General features: G+C 38.0%; 1 protein-coding gene across 1 annotated transcript; it reads right to left on the bottom strand.

Moving 5' to 3' along the window:
• Nucleotides 1-536: 536 nt before the first annotated feature.
• Nucleotides 537-18,880, bottom strand: PRMT9 (protein arginine methyltransferase 9). Its single transcript, XM_084884870.1, has 12 exons — nt 18,498-18,880; nt 16,124-16,272; nt 15,119-15,355; nt 14,443-14,610; nt 12,405-12,507; nt 11,410-11,516; nt 9,402-9,594; nt 7,609-7,792; nt 4,983-5,700; nt 3,762-3,915; nt 2,224-2,346; nt 537-1,937 (listed from the first exon to the last, which is right to left on the bottom strand). Exons 1-12 carry the CDS (start codon nt 18,684-18,686, stop codon nt 1,722-1,724), a joined length of 2,541 nt encoding a protein of 846 aa, XP_084740996.1. The 5' UTR covers nt 18,687-18,880; the 3' UTR covers nt 537-1,721.
• Between the last annotated feature and the right edge of the window lie 3,018 nt (nt 18,881-21,898).

The raw sequence follows: 21,898 nt of genomic DNA on the forward strand, positions 1-21,898 counted from the left end.
TCTTTAAACAGAAATCATTCATGTTTTAACAAAAAGGTCTTGATTAGAGAGGCATAGCATAAAAAAAAAAGTCCAGAAAAATTAAGGGTTAAAAATTATATTCCTACAATGAAAGATACCTAGTTCTTATATTCCTATTAGGATAAATAGCTCAACCTAATATTATTCTTAAAATAACTAAAAATCATTTGCATTAACTCTAATAGATAAATGTTATCTGTGACTTTGAGATAAAAAAATAAACTGGATTGAAGACTGAAAGAATAAATAAGAAACTTGTAGTAAAAAAGGAGTCTACTTTTCCTCAGTGTTATTAAAGGTGTCAGCTATTGTAAACCCATAAACCACAGTCAGAAGACATGGGGGTGCTATTTGTGAATCATTACTTAGGATGGAGTTTCTGGGTTATATTTAACATTTTATACCACAAATGAAATATAGAAAGTACCATAGTAGTATGTTGCAAATAGCAACGGTAAGTATTATTTATCAAAACCCTTACTTCACATACTTATACACACACACATAAAAGTGTTCACAGTAATTACATACAAAGTCTTTATTGTGTCCACTATTATAAACTAAACATTTCTATTGAAAGTAAAGCTAGGTAGTATAATATTAGAGATAATGAGAATAGGCAGTGTGGAAAGAAGGTACTTCTTATTTTCTTTGAGGCTTAGTTACAAATAGCACATAGTATATACACAGCATAATCACCTTATTAACCTACTTCAAGTCTTTAAAAATTGGGTCAATTATTATATATTTCTTACTATGCATCCAAATCAAAACTTTGAAAAATACTGGTTTAGGTTTAATTTTCTTGAATTTATCGTTTTCATTTTTTCTTTGCCAAAGCATACCAGAAAAAATGCTATCTTCTTAAGATTTTCTTTCTTTCCTAACTCTTTTACTCTTAATTACATTTAGCATAGAGTTTAAATTCTTTTTGCATTCCCAAAACACAAAACCTAAGAAGTTATTTCAGAAGTGCACCCAGTATTTAAAAGAAGCAAGCTTGTAATTTATAAGTAATCATAGCCTTCAGTCTTCAGTGGAAGCCAACTTTTTGATGTTTCCAATTCTAAGTTTGGACTTAAGGAAAAAAGCCAAGAAAACTAAATATTTATTAAAAGTTTTGCTTTATTTTCTAAAACATGAAAATAAAGCCATGCCTGGTTTGGCTCAGTGGATAGTGTCAGCCTGCAGACTGAAGGGTTCCAGGTTCGATTCTGGCCAAGGGCACAGAATCCCCAGTGGGGGGCGTGCAGGAGGCAGCCAAATCGATTCTCTCTCATCATTAATGTTTCTGTCTCTCTACCTCTCCCTTCCTCTATGAAATCAATAAAATAAAATAGATAAAACATGACAATGAAGGTAATTCAAAATCCTTTATAGCTTTAGCATGTAAGTAAAAGTGTTTAGTAAAATTTAATCTATAGTGAGTAAAACTAAGCAATGAAGACCAAGTTTCCTCATGTAAAAACTAATGACAGCCTTTTTCAGAAAGGAGTCTGCAGCAAATATTTTTGTAATAAAATTACATAATGTAATATCTTTTAAATACATTTTATTAAAGGTCAATTTAAAAAAATATTTGATCAATACAAGGAATTAAGTCTTTACATTCCCCACTTTATGATTACAGTCCCACTATTCAGACCAGCAAAGCTGTGTATTTGCTCTACGTAAACAGGTTTTCACCAGAAAACTGCTCTTCAGTGCTTCACCGTGATGCTGACGTTGCTTTTGTGGTGCTGGACATCGAGCACGAGTTCCTCCCCCATTTCCACCTGGATGGGATTATCTAAAACAACTGCAGCTTGTTTCCAGTGGGAGACTTCACTGGACGTATCTAACCTAATCTCATCATCAAGGTGCATATGATACCAAAATGGAATGGCGGTCACTTGTCCAGATTTACAAATGTGTACCTAGGAAAATTAAGAAATCCTGAGAATTTCATCAAAACAAATAGCCTTGAATAAGTAAGTCTTTGCCTTGTTAGTAAATTTTAGTTCCAAATGTCATAAATATATTTAATTAGTAACCTATTTTACTCACTAATATTTTTCCAAGCCCATTTTTGGATATTGTTCAGAAAAGAAATAAATACTTAAATCTTCAAAAGAAGTGGCTAAAACAATTTTATGTACATAAAGTGTTACCACGTTTAAGATAATTATTCTGTGTATGACAAGAGTACTTATTTTAAGTTACCTTTACTTCTCTGTTAGAGGTGTTCAAATATGGAGTCATTAAATCCAGCCTTAGGAGTTCCACTGGCTTGCTTAAAGGTATACAAGGCAGTGAGGACAGGTCCAAAAATGCACGAATCGGTACCTAAAGAAAGTACAAGTTTTTCACTTTTAAATCTTTTTGTGGCCAACTGATTACTTTGTACTTGGCTCAGTACATTACAATGCTTTTTTCATTTAGCTCAATTCTTACAACAATCTTAATATATAAGGAATTTCATGATTCCAGTTTTACAGTTTAGGCAGATTAAATCATTTGTTTAAACCAGGGTTTCAATTACTACTCTGGATTCTTTGCTTCGATGGAAGCGGATTAAATTCTTACTAAAGCCCAACAACTTAAATTTTTAAACCAAGAATGTCTTTTGTTTGAAAGATGAACGAATAAGCTAATAGTATAATATGAACTATTGAGTTTGAGAAAATGTCAAATTCAATAAACTTAACAATGGATTTTGTTTGAAAATAAAATATATTTCTATAAGGCACTGATTCTCAACTTGGCTGCAAATTAAAATCACGAGGGGAGGCTTTAAAATCTGACCATTGAGGCCACACATCAGACTGATGTGGAGTTGGTTCTAATTACCAGTAACTCTGAAAGTAGTCAGGCACTGCTTAACCAGGGGATACGTTCTGAGAAATTCATCATTAGGCGAGCATCACAGAGTGCACTTGCACAAACCCAGATGGTACAGCCCACTACTGTAATTATGCCATGCTTTCATGCGACTGGTAGCGCAGGTCTGTTTACACCAGCATGACCACAAGTACGTGAGTAATGCGTTGCTCCATGACATTACCATGGCTAAGATGCACTAGGCAACAGGAATTTTTGAGCTCCATGACAATCCTATGGGACCACTGTTGGATATGTGATCTTAGGTGACTGAAACATCATTATGGGGTACATGACTGTAGAGTCAATGTTGACAATTAACTGCTATAAAGTGTCATGTCATTTGAAACAATATGACAAAAACAAAAATAAAAAGGAAACAATTTTTAAAAAGTGCCTTCTGGCTAGAGTGGTTCTGTGATTGTCAACCTATGAACCAAGAGGCCCTGGTTCAATTCCTGATCAGGTCAGGGCACATACCAGGGTTGTAGGCTCAATCCCAGGTAGGGGGCATACTGGAGGCAGCCAGTCAATGATTCACTCTCGTCTTCCATGTTTCTATCTCTCTCCCCCATTCACCTCCTCTCTAAAATCATATATATATATATATATATATATATATATATATATATATTTTTTTTTTTTTTAAGTACCTTCCTGTCTGAATAAAATATTAGAAGCAGATTCATCCACCTCTCCCTGGACATCCTTGAAGACATCCATCCTTCCTTAGGCTGATTTTTATCCATAATAAGTTCCTTTGCTCTAGGAAACTGTTAACTATCCTAATCCAGCGAAACATAATGACTATAAAATATGAGAGAGAGAAGGTAGACTGTGGATAACAGCCACATGGTTAAATTTCTCTTCTAGGCATTTACCTGAAACTGGTTAATGAAAGGTGCTATATTTAATCCAAGAGTTCGTGCTGTTCCTTGAACTGCATTCTCTTCTACCAGTGTCTGTGATTCCACGAGCAACCCTAACATCAGCACATACTGAGGAAAGATCTTGCCTCCAGATTGTAGCAAACATCTAGAAAAAGAGAAGTGTTTTTAAAAAAAGCATCTTGATGCCCCACATTTTATCAACAGCAACAACTAAATCGTGATGAACTAGTGAACTACAAATTACAAATAATCCAATGGACTTTTCCAAATAAAAAGCTGATGGAAAAGTTTCCAATAGGCAAGCGGGCTGCACTGTAATAGCTCTCCCTAAAGGCCAAATCATATACAGGTGTTCTGATGAACACAGTATCAGCAAGGAAAGAAATGATTCCTTAATGCAATGGCACCAGAATAATGGAAACAAGCCATGCTCCTAAACCAGGATAATCTCAGTAAATATGAGCACATGATCATTTAAATCAGGGGTCCTCAAACTTTTTAAAGTGGGGGCCAGATCACGGTCCCTCAGAGAGCTGGAGGGCCGGACTATATGAACTACTAATTCCTACTGTAACACCTCGGCTGCGCTCACTGCCCAAAAAACCTGGCGGGCCGGGCCGTAGTTTGAAGACCCCTGATTTAAATTGTAGTAAGTCCTATATATACATTACCCTAAAAATACTCTATTCTGACCCCAGTGCTTTACTCAGATTTGTTATTCCTTTCCTATTAACTTTTTAGCATTTTAAGTTGTCGGGTAGAAATTGGTAAAATTATAGAGCTTAAAAAAAATTATACAACTTTTAACTAAATTCTTATCTATGCCTTTACTAAACCTGATAAAAATTTAATACCAAATAGCCACAAGAGGGTACCATTCTATGAAATTAGCAAGCTGAAATTTGATTTTTTTCTTAGTTACCCTGAATACCTGCTTTTATAGATCTCTTACTTATTTCCCATATTATGCTAGTGTATAGGCAGTCCAATCCCAAAGCAGGTTCACCCTTCTTCACATCTACGATGGAGGGGTACTTTGAGGGGAAAAGTCAGTAATTACATGCACACAAAGAGAAAGGTATGAAGTCACAGGTCAATGCTTGAGGAAGATACAAAATCATGAATCATTTGTACAGTTAAACCTTCAAAGAACTAAAAGAATTCACATGAATTTTAAGTTAAAAAAGCCAACAGTTATATTTTGTGTTTTACCTGGATATTGCAGCTTTTTCCATTATTTCCTGCTGTATAAGCCCAGATGGCTCAATGACATCCAATATAATTATACTCCACAACTTGTCAGATTTGGGCCTTTGCAACACAGCAGATTCATCTTCCACATGTCTCAACCAAAACTCAAGTGTTTCTTTAGGAAAGTGATTGGCTTCAGATATGAGGTCCAGAGTCATGCGATGCTGGTCTTTCTCCACGGAACTGTAAGGTTTAACCTGCCCCAGGGTGCCAGCGATTATAGGCAGAACGGAGAAGCCTTCAGACACATCTAGCACATAGAAAGGCTCCGAGGCACTCTGTTCAGAATCACTCTGTCCACTTCCACAGCTCATCTCACTGTCCTGGCAGTGGGCATCCACGGCCTGGCACAGCTTCTCTGGGGTCAGTGATGACAGCACTTTCCTCATTGCCATTTTAAAGGCTTCGTGATATGGAATGTTATTAAGCAAAGCAATTTCTGTGGATTCCAGTACACATGTCTGCTCCACAGCATCTGGTTTACTGGTCTGAAGGTTAGCCAAGGCACTACAGAGTTCAGCCTCATTTCCTAAAGAAAGCAAGTCTTTATTCTTGGTAGAACTTTTTCCAACATCCATTTCATGTTCCGAACTGAAGACACTGATACTCTGGATTCTTAAGTAGCAATCCTGACAAGACACTTCCATCATCACATGGTCCCCAGGCTTTATCCAGTAGTCTTCATAAGAAAGAAAGAAAATAATTATAATTGATGAATACAAATATTTATTAGCTGTATGATCACATAAACACATCTGTCCTCCCATTCCACCAACCCTCCCCATTTTTTAAATCACTACAGGGAGGATTATATATATATATTAATTTATTAGAATTAAGTGAATCAATCTATTCATTTCCTACCAAAAATATAAATAAAACCTAGGAAAATCTCTTATGCTTTACAAAGGGAAACACTGAAGTTAGATTCAAAATTAACTCAGTCTATTACAGAGATTCAAGAGTTACATTATTGGAACTTAACTTATTTAGTGCTTTCCCTACAATTATTAGATATCCTTTTGTGTCCAAACTGGAGGTGGGAAGGGCTACAGGGAACTCTCAATTTTCTTTGGCAATGAAGCTGACAATAATAGAGAGATGAAATTAAGGGATTAACAGGAAACCTTACTTTAGTTTAAAGGGCCATTATTCTTTTCTCTAAAAGTAATTTCTAAAAGCACAAAAGCATTATTCACTAGAACCATATTAGTAATACCTCTATCTGACTATCTTGCATATTTGAAAACCTAAGGAAAGACTAAATCCTACAATAAACTGTCATGCTCTTTTCCATTAGCTTTCACACTTAATAAAACTTGAAAATGTGAATGTACAATTGCAACCTCTTATCAGCACTAAAGCCAGGTGAAAATACAAATTATTATTCTTGTGTTTAAACATTTAAAACGTCCTTTCCTAAGAAAACATTTAAAAACAAAAGACCATCTGTCTAATTACTGTAAGAGCCTTAAAATAAACAAACACAAATAGAAGATCTCACTTATTAAGTGCCAATCACTATGGTAAGCATTTACATCCATCATCTCTATTAATCTGTACTACAATCCTGCAAGGGAGGCAGCAGCATACCATTTTTACACAACTCATAACAGCAGATCTGAAAAATAACCAGCAAGGACAGCCAGGGAGTCAGAAAGCAGGAGCTGAGATCTGAATCCAAATCTACACGACTGACTCTAAAAACACCATACTAGCCATAACACTGTGTCGACTTCATGACTTAATGACTGTGCCAAATCAGATCCTTGATTAGGAGAAACAAGTAGCCACTTTAAAAAGTAGAATTTTTCTATGCACTACAACTGCTGCGAAATATAATGAAACTCATCCAATTGCTGGTCCAAAAAATTTCCTATACAAAAAATACCTTTAATATAGAATTTCCTTAGAGAAGTCCATGGATTCATGAACTCCCTAAAACTGCAAACTTGTGTACTTATTTGAGTGTGTGCATTCCTAGGACCTGGGGCTCCACAGATGACATCAGGTTCTGTAAACGGTTAAGAATTTTTACATTAAAAGTAATACTTTTCTGTTTTATTAAAAATGGGCTACATTGCTCTCATCTACTGCTGGAAAAATGATTTAATGATTTTTTTAAAAATACATATTTTGTTGACTTCAGAGAGGAAGTGAAGGAGAGAGAGAGAAACATCAATCATGAGAAAGAATCACTGACAGACTACTTTTCGCACACTCCCTACTGGGGATCATGCAACCTGGGCATGTGCCCTTGACCGGAATCAAGCCTAGGATCCTTCAGTCCGCAGACTGATGCTCTATCCATTGAGCTAAACCAGATAAAGCAATGACAGATATTTTTGAGTGGTATGCAGGAGAATTGTGTTTTAGTTTCTCTTATCAACCTACATATGTTATTTAAAGCCGCTTTTAAAATAGAAAAAGAAAATTCTCAAAGCTGTCACCGGTCTCCCTTGACTAGAAACTTCATATTCAAAGTGACTTTTTTTTTTTTTTACAATGCCTCAAATGCTTAGAGGATTAAAAAAATAAGTGTAAGAATAGAAAAAACGAACAGAAAAAAAATTAGACAAGGTAATACCTGCAAGGTCATGTACGGGGTAGACAGCCTGTTCCCAACATGATTCCTCACTAGGACTTGTGCACAAACTATGTTCATCATCAAGCTGGAGAACAAACCAAACCACAATGGCATCCAATATCCCTTCTTTAATAACAGGAACACCAATTTTATCAGGTTTTCTAGTTGCAAGACTTTTTAATTCCTACAAAAATATAAAAGGATTTTATACATTTAATATGTGCATGTCCCAATATCATATCACTTTCCATTTCTGCAAGTTCTCAATCCGGCCATAGGTCCTGGGGAATTGATATCTTGGCACTCCTGGAACCACTTAGGGCACTCTGACGTATCACAGTGGAATACATGCAGCTATTAAAAACAGGGAAGCATATACATATTACTAACATAGAAAGAAGTCCGTGATAAACAGGGTGGGGCAAAGTAGGTTTACAGGTGTGAGTACATGAAACACTAGGTTCATTCTGATATTATTATTATTTTCCATATGAAGAACTACAAACCTACTTTTGCCCCTCCCTTATTGCTGAATGAAGGCAGTGTGAGTAGCAAAGCAATAGAGATTGTTTTTTTGAAAAAAGTGTGTGAGTGGGTGAGAGAGAGAGGGGGGATGTGTATAGAATAGAAAAGCAAGTCTGAAAAGATGCGCTTGAAACCAGTAATCTGGGGAAAGAAGGAGATAGATATATATATATAATTTAAAGATACCTTTTCTTTTTCCTTTCTATTCTTCTGTGTTATTTGAAAGTTTTAAACAGGCAGATATTACTTTCAAAATTAAAAACTTAATAAGATGTATTTTTATTGTGTCAAAGAAAAATTAAAATAAAAGCTTGAACTAAGAAAAGGATAGATTTGGGGTACTTAGCAGCTGTAATCACATTGTTCTCTATGTGAGATCAGGAAAAAAAAAATGTTCTTGAAACTCAGCCTTAGTAAGCAATGCCAAAATGTTCATTTATCTCTAGACCTCAAGAAAAAAATGGTAACAATTAACAGGAGAAAGCTTTTATTAAATTATAAAAATCTTAGGCTAAAATGACCCTCCCAAAGTCTTCTGTCCCCAGACAGGTTTCATCTAAATAAATGTACATACTTGAACATTTAACCTTAATTAAAGGGCTTCAGAGAAGGATTTTATGTAACTTTTCTCAATTTCTTTGAACACTTTCTTTGTATATTCACTCCCTTCCACCACTCTGCAACACACAGACACTGGGTTGATCAACTTATCCTGGTTTATACAAGACTGTCCCAGTTTTAAAAGTAAAAGTCCCATATCTCAGGGACCTCTTCTGGGCAAACGGAGATGGCTAGTCACCCTAAAAATGATACAGTCCGGAGATGTGGATTACTATTCATTTCAAGGAGTTAACTGTTAATTTGAAGTGGCAGTAAAACACTAAGAAAAGTCAGAAACATCTAGGATAGAACTCCTGCCCCTCCTTTCACATGCTGCGTAATTTGGGGGAAATTAATGTAAGCAACAGTTCCTTCATCTGTATGACACATAGATAAGTACAACCATATTACAAGATTCTTGCCTGAGCGACCTAAGAACACATGTGAAAACACCTGGCACATTATACATTCCCAAGAAATGTTAGGGATTTTCTCTTTTTTAAAAGTGAATAATTTCTGGAGGGAATTCAGGTTACCGTTTAATCATTTTCTTTAAATGGAATCCCATGCAAACTCATTAAATAAGACTGTCCTATATATTAATTATTTTAAACAACAGATACAGTTTAATGCTCAAAAACAGTAATTGAAATTTTTCTTTCTTTTACCTGAATGTTGTTGAAATCTACTGTCATAATTTCAAAGCACTCTGTCAAAGCCAGATATCCTCCAGGAATCCTACTCATCTTTTCAGTTGTGTAAGGTTCAACTGTTTCTTCGGTATCTACAGAAGAATAAGTTGGACTCTGAAATTTCACATTTGTTGGCAAACAGATCCCAGCAATGTCCTTAATGCCCACCCTGGTGAAAGAGGAAATAAGAGAGGGAAGGGAGAAAGATGGGGTTCTTTTTTAGAATCAAGTAGCATCATATAGTATTGAATCCATCAAAAATAAACATAAAAATGAAATAAAACTTTAGAGACAAAGTTTTCCTAAATGTAATTATATACATAATCCCTAACTATAAAAGAAAACAGATAATAGGTCTACATTACAATTAAGAACTTTTGCTCATCAAAAGATACCCAACCCTAGCTTCTCAGTGGTTAGAGAGCCAGCCTCTGGACTGAAGGGTCATGGGTTCGATTCCAGGTCAAGGGCAAATACCTTGTTGAGGGTTCAATCCCTGACCACCGTCAGGGGACCCATACAGGAGGCAACCAATAGATTTATCTCTCTCACATCAATGTTTCTCTCTCTTTCTCTTTCCCTCTCTCAAAAGATACACTCCCCTTCCATTCTCTCTTAAAAAAAAGAAAAAAAAAAGAAAAAAAAAAACTATCCTCGGGTGATGATTTTAAAAAAAAAAAGTACCCAGTAAGATAGGAAATAGTTAAGCCATTAAGTAGAAAAAAACTAATACATCTATTCAACAAAGGGCTCATATCCAAAATATATTTTTTAATTCCTACAAATAAATAAAAAAAAAAACTGAAATTGACAAAAGACTTAGACACTTCACAAAAGAGCATAACAAAATAGCAAATAAGCAAAGAAAAAGCAAGTATATTTACTGATGCTTTTGAAACAAAATATAATTTACACACACACACCCATTTACTTACTCAGAACTAACATTCAACCAGTATACTCTAATTTAGCCAGTGTTCTGATTAAGGCCACTATCTATCTGGTCAATGCACTGTACCCGACCAATCACTAAATACTTTTACATATCACCCTGTAATATGCATAGAAAAGTATAAGGACGATATATAACAAAGATGGACAGTAGTTATCTGGATTTTTTTCTTTAGGACTTTTTTCCAACTGATTTTTAGAGCAAGAGGAAGGGAGAGCGAGAAACATCGCTGTGAGAAACATCAATTGGTTGCCTCCTGCACACCCTTCCAGGGATTGAATCCCAACCCAGGCCTGTGCCCTGATCAGAAATTGAACTGGCAATCTTCAGGTGCACAGAATGACACTCAACCAACTGAGCCACATGGGCCAACGACAGAATGATTATTCTTTTACTCATCAGTATTTCCTAAAACATTTGCATGTTACATTTCCTACTAATAAGTAAATGGAAGGGGGTCCTCTTTAAAAATCCTCACAAAATATGGGTCAATATTTTAGCAAAATAAAACATTCACAATGCTCAAAAACATGTAACCAAGGAACTTCTTTAACTAAAAAAAACCTTTATATCATAGTTAATAAGTAAATCTTATGACATCTCATGGGTAGAAAGATCCTTAAATTTCATTCCCCTCAATCACAAAACATTTACTATTAACAAAGTTATTAAGAACGAATGAGATAAATAAATTAAAAAGTAAATTATTTTCATGTTGGAAATTTTTACTTCACTTTCATCTAAAATCAGTGAACTTAATATTTTCCTACATGAATCTATTGCACATCAAAAGGATACTAAGTTGTATCAAAATTAATTTTTCACTAGGAAATTGAAGCTGGTGTTAATCCTAGAATCCTAAAGTTTTAAAAATTCAAAAACAAAATTAAGACCTAAATAATCATCATGAATTTAAAGGTCAGAAATCTACAAATTCTCTTCCAAATAAACATTCATTAAATAACCTTTAAAGTATAGTCTATCCTTTAAATTATGATTTTTTAAGTAATTGCTTTTTCAATAATCACTTACCTATGATGTCTTCTTATCTCTGCACATTCTACTGCCATGCCATATATAACAGCACTTGCTGGTATAACTTTCCCATACTTTTCACAGTTACCATTTTCACCTTTGGTCTAAAAATATAACAATAAAGATTAGATTCAGTTACATGTATGCAAAAATATGTAATGACAAACTCAAAAAATTAATAAGAACACTAAAGAACAATAGGTAAAATTAAGCAGTTTATGTTTTTTTTCTTCAGAAGTTTATTTTTAATTGCTCTACGTATATATATATATATATATATATATATATATATATATACACACACACACACACACACACATATATATATATATTATATATACATTTTTTAACAGTACAAACAGGAAGGGAAGGGGGGGGTAGTTATAAGGGTACAAGTATGCATACGGCAAAAAACTACTGGATATTGACTTGAGAAGCCAAAATCACCATCACCTACTTAAAAACAAAATGCTCTTCTTTTCAACCTGTAATTAACTATTTTAAATCCAAACCACTTTCTCTAAGTAGTGAATTCTTATTACATGTTAAAATCATTTCATTCATAATATGTATTACATAAACCAAATCTACAATTTGTAGGCCACTGTAAAGAATTTTAATGCAAAATATAATTTGGTAATTATAAAAAGTAGTAGCCTGGGTCAAACTAGTACCTTAAAACCATACCAACACAGTATTTCTAAACTCTCTCAATAATTTGCCAAAATTTCAATCAGTGAGACTGAAAGTTCTTCCTTTCGCAATCTCACTCAATAATCCATTAGTCAGTCAGTCCCTTCACAATACAATCTCAATTCCTATGAATTCCTTTTTGCCTGTATACCCCATCTGGGCACACAAGTACACACTGTATTATGTTATTAAATGTTTGTGGGGTGTGTTTTTAATAGATTTATTTGTGATGGGGCTCAATAAATATCTGTCAAAATAATAAATCCTGTATCAAATTTACCTATTTTCATGCTGCTTACCTTTGGCTGCAAAAGCAAATGCTCCCATGCATGAATCAAACTCTCCACAATTCCTTCTCCAAATAAACCTGCATCGACAGTTTCTGTTACAACTAGGGACACTCTACAGAATGATTTTTTAAAAATATATGTAAGTAAAATATCATGCTTTTATATAAAGATGTCAAAGCTGAGAGAAAAAAGGAAGAGTATATTATAGAAACAGTCCACAAGTAAAATTTCCTAACACATTTCATTTTTAATATTTACTCTTGAAACTTGAAGAACTTGACTCTAATGTTCTCAGGCTCCTCTGTATTCCACTAACTTCTTGGGGGCGAAGGCGGGTGGCACAACCTTCCCTTGACTCTGCTGCCCCCTCAGACTAGTTTCATTGCCTAAATTCTTAAGAGCAGCTCATACCAGTCCCTCTCCTTAATGCTGCCTAACTGGACTTCTATGCACAACACTATATAAAAATACTCTGCATCATCAATGACTCCCCTACTTATCAAGTAAATAATCTTTCTCAGTTTTCATTTTCCTTGATCTACAAATAATATTTAATACAGGTGAAAAGCCCTGCCTCTCAAAATCTTTCTCTACCTTCATGATCCATGTTTACCGCGTACATGTTCATTATGCCTCTCCTGTCACTTCTCTTGCTTTTTACCCGCCACCTGTGAGTTTTCACGAAAGTCTAATCCACAGAACTCTGATCTTCATTTATTTTTTTCTTTCTAGAAAATTTCATTCAAAAAACACACCAAAATGATTTTTTCTCCCTTCTCTAAACTCCTTTAGCATTTATTGTGTCATTCAGTATAATTAGAAGATTAAAAAAACACATTTCATGACTATTCCTTATCTTCCTATCTAGATTATAGGTGCCTTAAAGAAAAAAAAACGTTAGTACCCCCCACAGTGCCTAGACCCAATATTTTATATATACACAAATTTTCAGCACTTATAATTACATGCATTTACAAAGTAGAAGGTATTGCAAACATTTAGTCCAACATCTTAAATCTCTAGATTTGTTTAAGATCAAAATAAATTAATAATGGAATCTGTATTGGAATCCTTCTACAACACTATCTGTGAGAAAAATTTATTTATTTATTATTATTGTTGTTATTATTATTATTGAGAGAGAGACAGACAGACAGACAGAGAGAGAGAGAAAAACATCGACTGGTTGCCTCCAACACATGCCCCAACGGGATGAAATCCTAAACCTATGCAGGCTCCTCTCTGGGCTGCCTACATACCTTGGGCAGGCTCTAGGAGGCTCCGGGGTCTGGGGGACTCTGGAGGCAGACACACAGCTGAGGGGACTGGGCGCCACCATCTTTTGGTGGATGCCACCATCTTTGAGGGCGTGACAGTCAATGAGCATATTCCCTTCTAACAATATAAAATGCTAGAGGACCAGTGCATGAATTCATGCATGGGTGGGGTCCAGCCAGCCTAGCCAGGAGGAGGGGATATGGGCAGTTGGCCAGCCTGCCTGCTGGTCGAACTCCTGGTTAAGAGGACAATTTGCATATTAGCTTTTTATTATACAGGATATACACCGAGTGGCCAGATTATTATGCATTAATAATAATCTGGCCACTAAGTGTATACATGACCTTATGGCCCCACCCTGTGTTTCTCGGTGGTTACAACATTAGATGGCATAATAAAAGGTCGCAGGTTCGATTCCCAGTTAAGGGCATGTACCTGGGTTGCAGGCTGACTCCCCACCCCAGATCAGGGTGTGTGGGAGGCAACCAATTGATGTGTCTCTCTCACATTGATGATTCTCACCCCCCCTCCCCTTCCTTCCACTCCACTCTCGGAAAAATATCCTCAGGTGAGGATTAACAAAAACAACAAAAGACTATGACCTTACTATGAAAACCCATCTTATGCTAAACTATCCTATATCCATACCTTTACAGTATAAGGGTTTTAGTATTTTTATTTGGACTAGAAACCAGAAATGCAAGTATCTTAGTTTTTAAAAAATAAAATAATGGATTCTAAATACTAAAACTAGTTCACATTATAATACCTTTCGGGAATGTGTTTTGGAACTTCTATGTCAAGTGACTTCATATGTAAGAGTTTGATTCCTGCTTCCATCTTGTTCGCTGCCACTACATCACAGGCAAGTTCATACATGGTCTGGGATAACTCACAGGCGTACACTGAGTGCGCTCCAGCTCTTTTAGCAAACATACTGCAAGGGGAAAGTGCTCCATCAAAAAAAATAGTAATAATCCACTGTCTTTTTTCAAGTATTAATGGAATTGTGATATTTAAACATGGGCTTTCTTTTTATTCTTTAACACAACCATTATTCATTTTACATTAAAAAATTAACTAGTATTCTTGTCAAGAAATAAATCATACAATAATTCATGATGCCCAGCAGATTAAGAAGACACAGCAGGCATGAAGAATGCTAATAGACCCTAACTAGATTCAACCAGAATATTAATATTAAAATACTACTGAAATTCATTATTTAAAATTCCAATAACCCCAAATTTTTCTTAGTAATTAAGTCCAGTTCTTGATAAAGAAAAAGTTACAGTGAAAAATATAATAGTTGTACAAATAGTCATAACAAGATTATGAGAAATAAACTATTTTTAAATTCCACAGGTAAATATTCCATATTTGACAAAATCTTTAATGTACATTAGTATACATGCATATGTAATTAAAACACAAGTACAACAAACCTTAGTATTCCAGTTCCTGCTCCAATATCCAAAACACTTTTGGATCCTGAACGAACTGCCTTTTGGATTGCTGCATTATAAATCGTATTCCTTTTGATGTCATTAAGCATGATAAAGTGCCAACGTTCCACCAACCAATTTGCAACACGATAAAAGTTCTCCTTTGCATCACTGAAATCAGGGTTTAGCTTCACTGCTTTATGAAAATACCCAGCTGCTTCATCTCTAAAGCCCATTCTAGAGTAAAAAAAAAAAATGACAGACAAAAAAATTAACTATAGGCTATCAGTTACAGTGCCTTCATTCATGTCACTCATCTGGCCTAAGAATCCCTCACCAGCACATCAAATCCTACTCAACCCTACTGTCATCTCCTTGGGGAACTCTTCAGTGAGAATTGCAATCCTTCATCACTTCTTTCTTTTCTGAACCCCTATTACAGGGGTGTCGAACTCAATCAGAGAAGGGGCGAAAATCTAAAATCCAGCCTAAATCGCGGGCCGAATGGTTTACTGAACAGTCATAAACTGACAATGTCATAAACTGACAGCGGAGTGCAGTGATGACAGCGCGGTGCGGGCCACATTGCAAGGCCTGGCGGGCTGGATTTGGCCCGCGGGCCTTGTGTTTGACACATGTGCCCTATTACATTTATGCATTCTTGGACCCTAACAAGTGCTATAGTATAAATTACTATTGTACCCTAGTATGGTAGAAGCTCTCAAAAATCATCCTTCAGGTAACCAACCTATTGCAATAGCACTCCAGTGCTTTCTAAAAGCCATTCTCTCTGTAAACGGTACGAATACCCATGGCTAGTAGGCTCCTCTCTGGGCTGCCTTCAGACCATTTCTCACAGCAGCTGAGTTGAATGGTCATCAAGAGTCAGTCGAATTTGCTGCCAGACCAGTTTATACCAGTTGTACTTGTTACTATCATCACATATTTTACTTAAACATTACAGAAATGAAATAAATATGACTGCAATAAAAAGAGCCTACACACCTGAAGAGATGCTCCCCCATACTATTGCAGATCACTTCATCATCAGGAAACAGTTCCAGGGCTTGCTCATAGCAACCAAGTAAGTCTTGTGTTCTATTGAGAGCATCAAGCTCTTCAGCCCACCTGAAGAGTGTATACTGGAAAGTTTCCTTTACAGAAAACAGCAAATTAGTCAATAACAAAAATGAAGAACGACAATACAACACATATTGAAGATTCCCCAGAGAGTAAAACTTAACTATAATTGAACTATCACCTTAAATTTTATTTGTCTTTAAAAGGCACTGTTTGCTACACAAATGCGTAAATGAATAAATTTTTACCACCTTGGTGGTAGCAAATTAGACAGTTTGACCTCTCTCTAAATTCTCTCTATGCTTAGCTGTCATTTCACATTCTCCACCTACCTCTTCTTTGTGGGCTTCTGTGTTTTGGGAGTTTGTCTTTGCCCTTCTCTTTTCTCATCCATCCCCAGTGCATTCACTACCACCTGTGTGTTGATAGATGCTACATCTGCATCTCCAATCCTGAGCTCTTCTGAACCTCAGACTCATGACTTCCTAACAGTCATCGCAACCAGGGATTGCACCCTTCGTCACCTCAAATTCAGCTCAACTCAAATGTTTCCTGAACAATCGGTGTGCAAAGAACAGCCTGAACAACATAAATCCTGTTCCAATCCTCACAGAGGCCCTGTAGAGAGCTTTCCTACATACAACTGTGAAAAAATTCAAAATGTTCTAAACAAACGCATCATATTACTCTCACACAGAATATATTTTTGGTACCACCTGACCAAAAACCATTGAGTCACCTTATAATGCTACTTGAACTCCAATACAATTAGTTTCAAACCCAGTCTATTCTCAATTTCTTTACATCTGTCACCTTCTCTCCAATCCCAGTGTTACAACATAATCTGGCCCTTTTAACCACTTGCTGGACTGTCACCCTCCCTCCAATTACACTTCCCTCCAGTCTCCACCCTGCAACACAGTGGAAAGAGAGGCAGCTTTGGTCATGCCAGCTTTAACATGAACACATTTTACATCATCTTCACATATTTTATACAGAAGAGTTAATACCTGAAACTGAATTCTGACGAAGTTTACTAGGGAGCCAAAAATACAAGGAAGAAAATTTTAGGATGTGAGGGGGAGGAAAAAGCACAGATTATATGAAATGGATCAGGGAATCAATAGGTTAAGGGTGGTGTGGCTGACGTGTGGATATGGGGAGCAGACTAAAGAGACCGGTATTTTGCAAAAGCCCAAAGAAATACAATTTTGTTCTGTAGAAAACAGAGCTAGTTACTGAATGCCAGGCATTGAAATATGAATTTTAGATGTACTTTTAATACACATTAAATATCGATTAAAAATATATTGTCCCAGTTTTACAAGAGGAAAACTAAGGAACAAAGAATAGAAGAAATGCAGTCGAAATGACCCATTATTCTACTGCTACTTAGAAAAGCAAACTGTACCTAAACAGATCATCTCCCCCTCCTTTAAGCCAGCTGGTCCTAAAATTCACACCATATACAAACTGATATCTATTGGACGGAGGTCATGGTTGTTAAACATACTGCAGTACACAACAAAGAATTGTCCCACCCAAAATGTCAGTTAATGCTGAAGTTGAGAAACCCTGAGTGAAATAAAGTAGTTTGAGGCTGGAAATTAAAGCAAAATTAAACCACTTTTGCTAATTTTAAGTTCTAAAATAACTTGGAAAAATGCACCGCATTTCAATAGAATAACTGCCACAAATAACCTGATAACTGAAACTAAAAGAATGCATCATCAAATGAATACTTCAGGCTGATTCCAAAATGCATTTAACCATAGAAACCCATAACATCCCTTCTGTCATCAGTAGGGACCCGTGCAAAGGCCCTGAGGCAGGAACATGCTAGAATTCAATATAGGAAATGGGAGATGATCACCAGGGGCCTCGTTTGCGATATAGCCTTTGGAACCTGAGTGAGAAGGAAATTCTGAATTAGAAAAGTATGTCATCTGACTTGTTTTGAAAAGCTCAGGCCAGTCGCTGGCTTCTCAGGGGTGAACTGCAGGAGAGAGCCTAGTTGCAAGCCTATTCCAACCGTCTGCAGATGACCGAGGCTTCACCCAGGGTAGCAAAGGGGAGGTGGTGACAAGCGGTACGATTCTGGATATATTTTTAAGGTGGAGCAGACAGGGTTTTCTGATGGACTAGCTGTGGTTGTGCACAAAAGAGGTCAAGGCTGAACAGTCAATAATAATAGCAACCAACTTAGCCCCCTTCTCCCCATGTACTTATGTCTGCATTTACGCTACTCTTTGGAGAACAGAGGACCTGCCAGCAAGTGAAAGAAGGGCTCTCTCCTCACCTTCACGTCGTCTTTCAGTTCCGGCGCCAGGCTGAGCACCAGGAGGTAGTGGGCATACGCGGTGCCGAAGTCCTGGGCGCGCATGCAGTGCTCGGCGCTCTGCAAGGACCGCGACACCAGCTCGTCCCGCCCGGCTGCCCGGGCGCCACTCCCGGCGCCGCGGCGGGGCCTGGGCCGCGAGTTCGACATGACAGAGTCACCTCCCTAAGCCAGAGCTGGTGTGACCAAAGGGAAGATGCTTTGGTAAACGGGAAGAACGTGCCTCGATGGCTACACGTCCGTGTGCCTAACTAGAGGGCGAGCACCTGGAAAAGAGTTAGCCTCCGCCGCGGGTGAGCGCGCACCTCCCCGCCAGGCGGAAGCCCCGCCCCCCTGTCTGCAGGGCCCCGCAGAGCTGGACGCACAGCCAACCATACGGGCCCGGCGGGTAGCGCGCGCTACGCACGGACGTCAGCGCGTCTGACGTGTACACGTCGCAGTCTGCCCGCCCACTCCCGTAGGCGGGGGAGGCGCGGGGCGCCCACTGCGCGTGCGCGTGGGGCGCTGTCATAGTCTCTTCCTGGCTTGCTTTCCCCCCACTTTTTTTTTTTTTTTTTTTTGTCCCCCTTACCCCTTTAGCTGAAACCGGAGCTTTCGGTCCCCCCTTATTGCCTTCAGGACTGTGACTTCAGCTGCTAGACCTCACTCTACAGAAGCTGCGCCCACCCGTGAGGGATGTGGATGGTGCAAAGAAAGACCGTCTGGCTTTCCTGGTGCTGATGCCTTAGGCCTTTGGATTGGGATGCACCAAATCTCAAAAGGGCAAGACTGGAAAGAAGCCCGGAAATAACGAAAGCACCTTCGATGTGGCAGAAATGCTTTCTTTCACTGGCATTATTTTTAGTCACCCTCACAAAACCCTGTGAGGTGGGCCTTTTGGGTCGTATTTATCTTAAAGACAGAAAGGGAGGCATCCTGAGAAGTAATTGCCTAAGATCACACAGTCAGCTAGTCAGTGGCATTGGTTGGCATGGCTCAAAGCCCGAGCCCCCTGATTGCCTGTTCAGTTGTTTTCAAACGAGCTTAGGGTTTATTTCACTGTTCAATGTATCACTGATATATAGCGGTTATATTCCTTTTTACCAGAAAAAGTTTTTCTACCTTATAGTGTGGACCCTAAGGGAAAGAATCTAAACTTTAAAGGGGGCGGGGTGCGGGGGAGCGGGCAGGCATAGGAAAAACAATTTTAAAAAAGTCAATTTTGTTCCAGGTTTCAAACACATTAATGGTGAATATTTTACTTAAAAACCAAAGAAAAAAGTATTTTGTATATCAAACTAAATTTTGGCAGCTCCTTTAATTCTCAAAAGACCATCATTTGCCTGCCTTGTTGCCTCCTCTTTTGATCTTATTACCTGACTCACCCTTCCTCTGAATACCTACCTATGTAAATCCTAATCAGTTCTTCGAGGTCAGATCACTAGATTTGTGACCTGTCCCCTGGTTGGAAGGTCCCTCAAAGACAGGGTCTAGTCTTAAACATGTTTTACTTTGCACCTGAGTCCGGGTCAAAGTAGGGAGTCAAATGTTTTTTAATTTTAATGGAAAGTATACCCATCACTCCCAGACCACTCTCCTACAAGCCTGATCAATGCCTAACTGCTCCCCTGCTGGCCTGATTGCCCCTAACCACCTCCCTACAAGCCTGGTCCCCCAACAACTACCCTCCTCTGCAGGCCTGGTTCCCCCCAACTGCCCTCCCCTGAAGTCCTGGTTGCCCCTTAACTGCCCTCCCCTGCAGGCATGGTCACCCCCAACTGCCCTCCCCCTATGGACCTGGTCCCCTCCAACTGTCCTCTACTGCCAACCTGGTCACCCCTAAATGCCCTCCCCTGTCAGCCTGGTCACCCCCAACTGCCCTCTCTTGCAGGCCAAACTGCTCTCCCCTGCTGGCCTGATCACCCACAACTGTCTTCCCCAGCTGGCTATCTTGTGGAGGCCATCTTGCGTCCACATAGGGGCAGCCATCTTTGACCACATGGGGGAGGCCATGTTATGTGTTGGAGTGATGGTCAATTTGAATATTACTCTTTTATTATGTAGGATTCCTAATTAAGACTTTGAATTACTCAAGGTTATAGTTATTGAAGGTTAACCATTTTTTAAAATATATTTTATTGATTTTTTACAGAGAGGAAGGGAGAAGGATAGAGAGTTAGAAACATCGATAAAAGAGAAGCATAGATTTAGCTGCCTCCTGAACACCCCCTACTGGGGATGTGCCCGCAACCCAGATACATGCCCTTGACCGGAATTAAACCTGGGAACTTTCAGTGGATAGAGCAGGCCAATGCTCTATCCACTGAGCCAAACCGGTTTAGGCTGAAGGTTAACTATTTACCAGTATTGTACTACCTTTTCTTTTGAAAGAGCTCTATAGTCCATTACAAAGAAACCTGAGGTATATAATGCAAAATAGGTATAGAATATAAATTCTATTTCTTAATCATTAGTCAAAGGTTTATTTAAAAACTAGAGGCTTGGTGCACAAAATTCATGCACGGGCAGGGTCCCTAGGCTTGACCAGCTATCAGGGCCAATCTGTGGGGTGATCAGGGGTCCCCACTGGCACCCACCTTGGCTGGCCTGGGTCCCGAGGGCTGGGGCAGCTCCTGCATTGAGCATATGCCCCCTGTAGTCAGTGCACGTCATAGCTACCAGTTGTTCTTTTGATTGGTCGATTTGCATATTAGGCTTTTATTATAAAGGATATTGAAGCCCTAGCTGGTTTGGTTCAGTGGATAGAATGTTGACTTGTGGATTTTAAGGGTCCCGGGTTTGATTCCAGTCAAGGGCACATGCCTGGATTGGGGACGCGATCCCCAATGGGGGCAAGGGGTGTGCAGGAGGCATCCAATCAATGATTTTCTCTCTTCATTGATGTTTCTATCTTTCCCTCTCCCTTCTGCTCTGAAATCAATGAAAATATATATTTTAAAAATATTGAAGGCATCACTCCTTTGTTTACAAAAGCTTTACCTCCCTCCCTCACAACCCAAACTGTGATCTTTACCTTTGAGAATGTATTTGATTCTTTCATTTATATATTCTTTTTCGCCCTCTTTTAGGGTTCTAAGGAAAACCTCACTGATGTAGAAAACCACTGCTTATTTGAGTCAGGTTTAATTGTGGTTGTCTTTCACCATGTTCTGGGCAGCTTGTCCACAAACCATACATGCCAAACAAGGAAGCAAAACTAACTGAAGGGTTCTCAGTCGCTTTCCACTGTGCTAAAGTTGAAGATTAACGAGAGGGGGAAAATTCACAGGAGTTCATTAATAAGGAATAAACAGTTTGCTGGAGGTAAGATTTCTTGTGTTTATACCTTCTTTGGAGATGCATATCTTTTTGTGTGATCCTAC

The sequence above is a fragment of the Pipistrellus hanaki genome (genome assembly GCF_964339955.1).
Source record: "Pipistrellus hanaki genome assembly, chromosome: 5".
Lineage (NCBI taxonomy): Eukaryota > Metazoa > Chordata > Mammalia > Chiroptera > Vespertilionidae > Pipistrellus > Pipistrellus hanaki.

Excerpts from the sequence above, each read along its gene's own strand:
- PRMT9 (XM_084884870.1), bottom strand. The coding sequence starts at position 18,686 with ATGTCGAACTCGCGGCCCAGGCCCCGCCGCGGCGCCGGGAGTGGCGCC. Across the intron at positions 11,517-12,404 it reads ATTTGCTTTTGCAGCCAAAG|ACCAAAGGTGAAAATGGTAA; the intron begins GTAAGCAGCATG and ends TTATATTTTTAG. Across the intron at positions 3,916-4,982 it reads GAAAAAGCTGCAATATCCAG|ATGTTTGCTACAATCTGGAG; the intron begins GTAAAACACAAA and ends CTCTTTTTCTAG.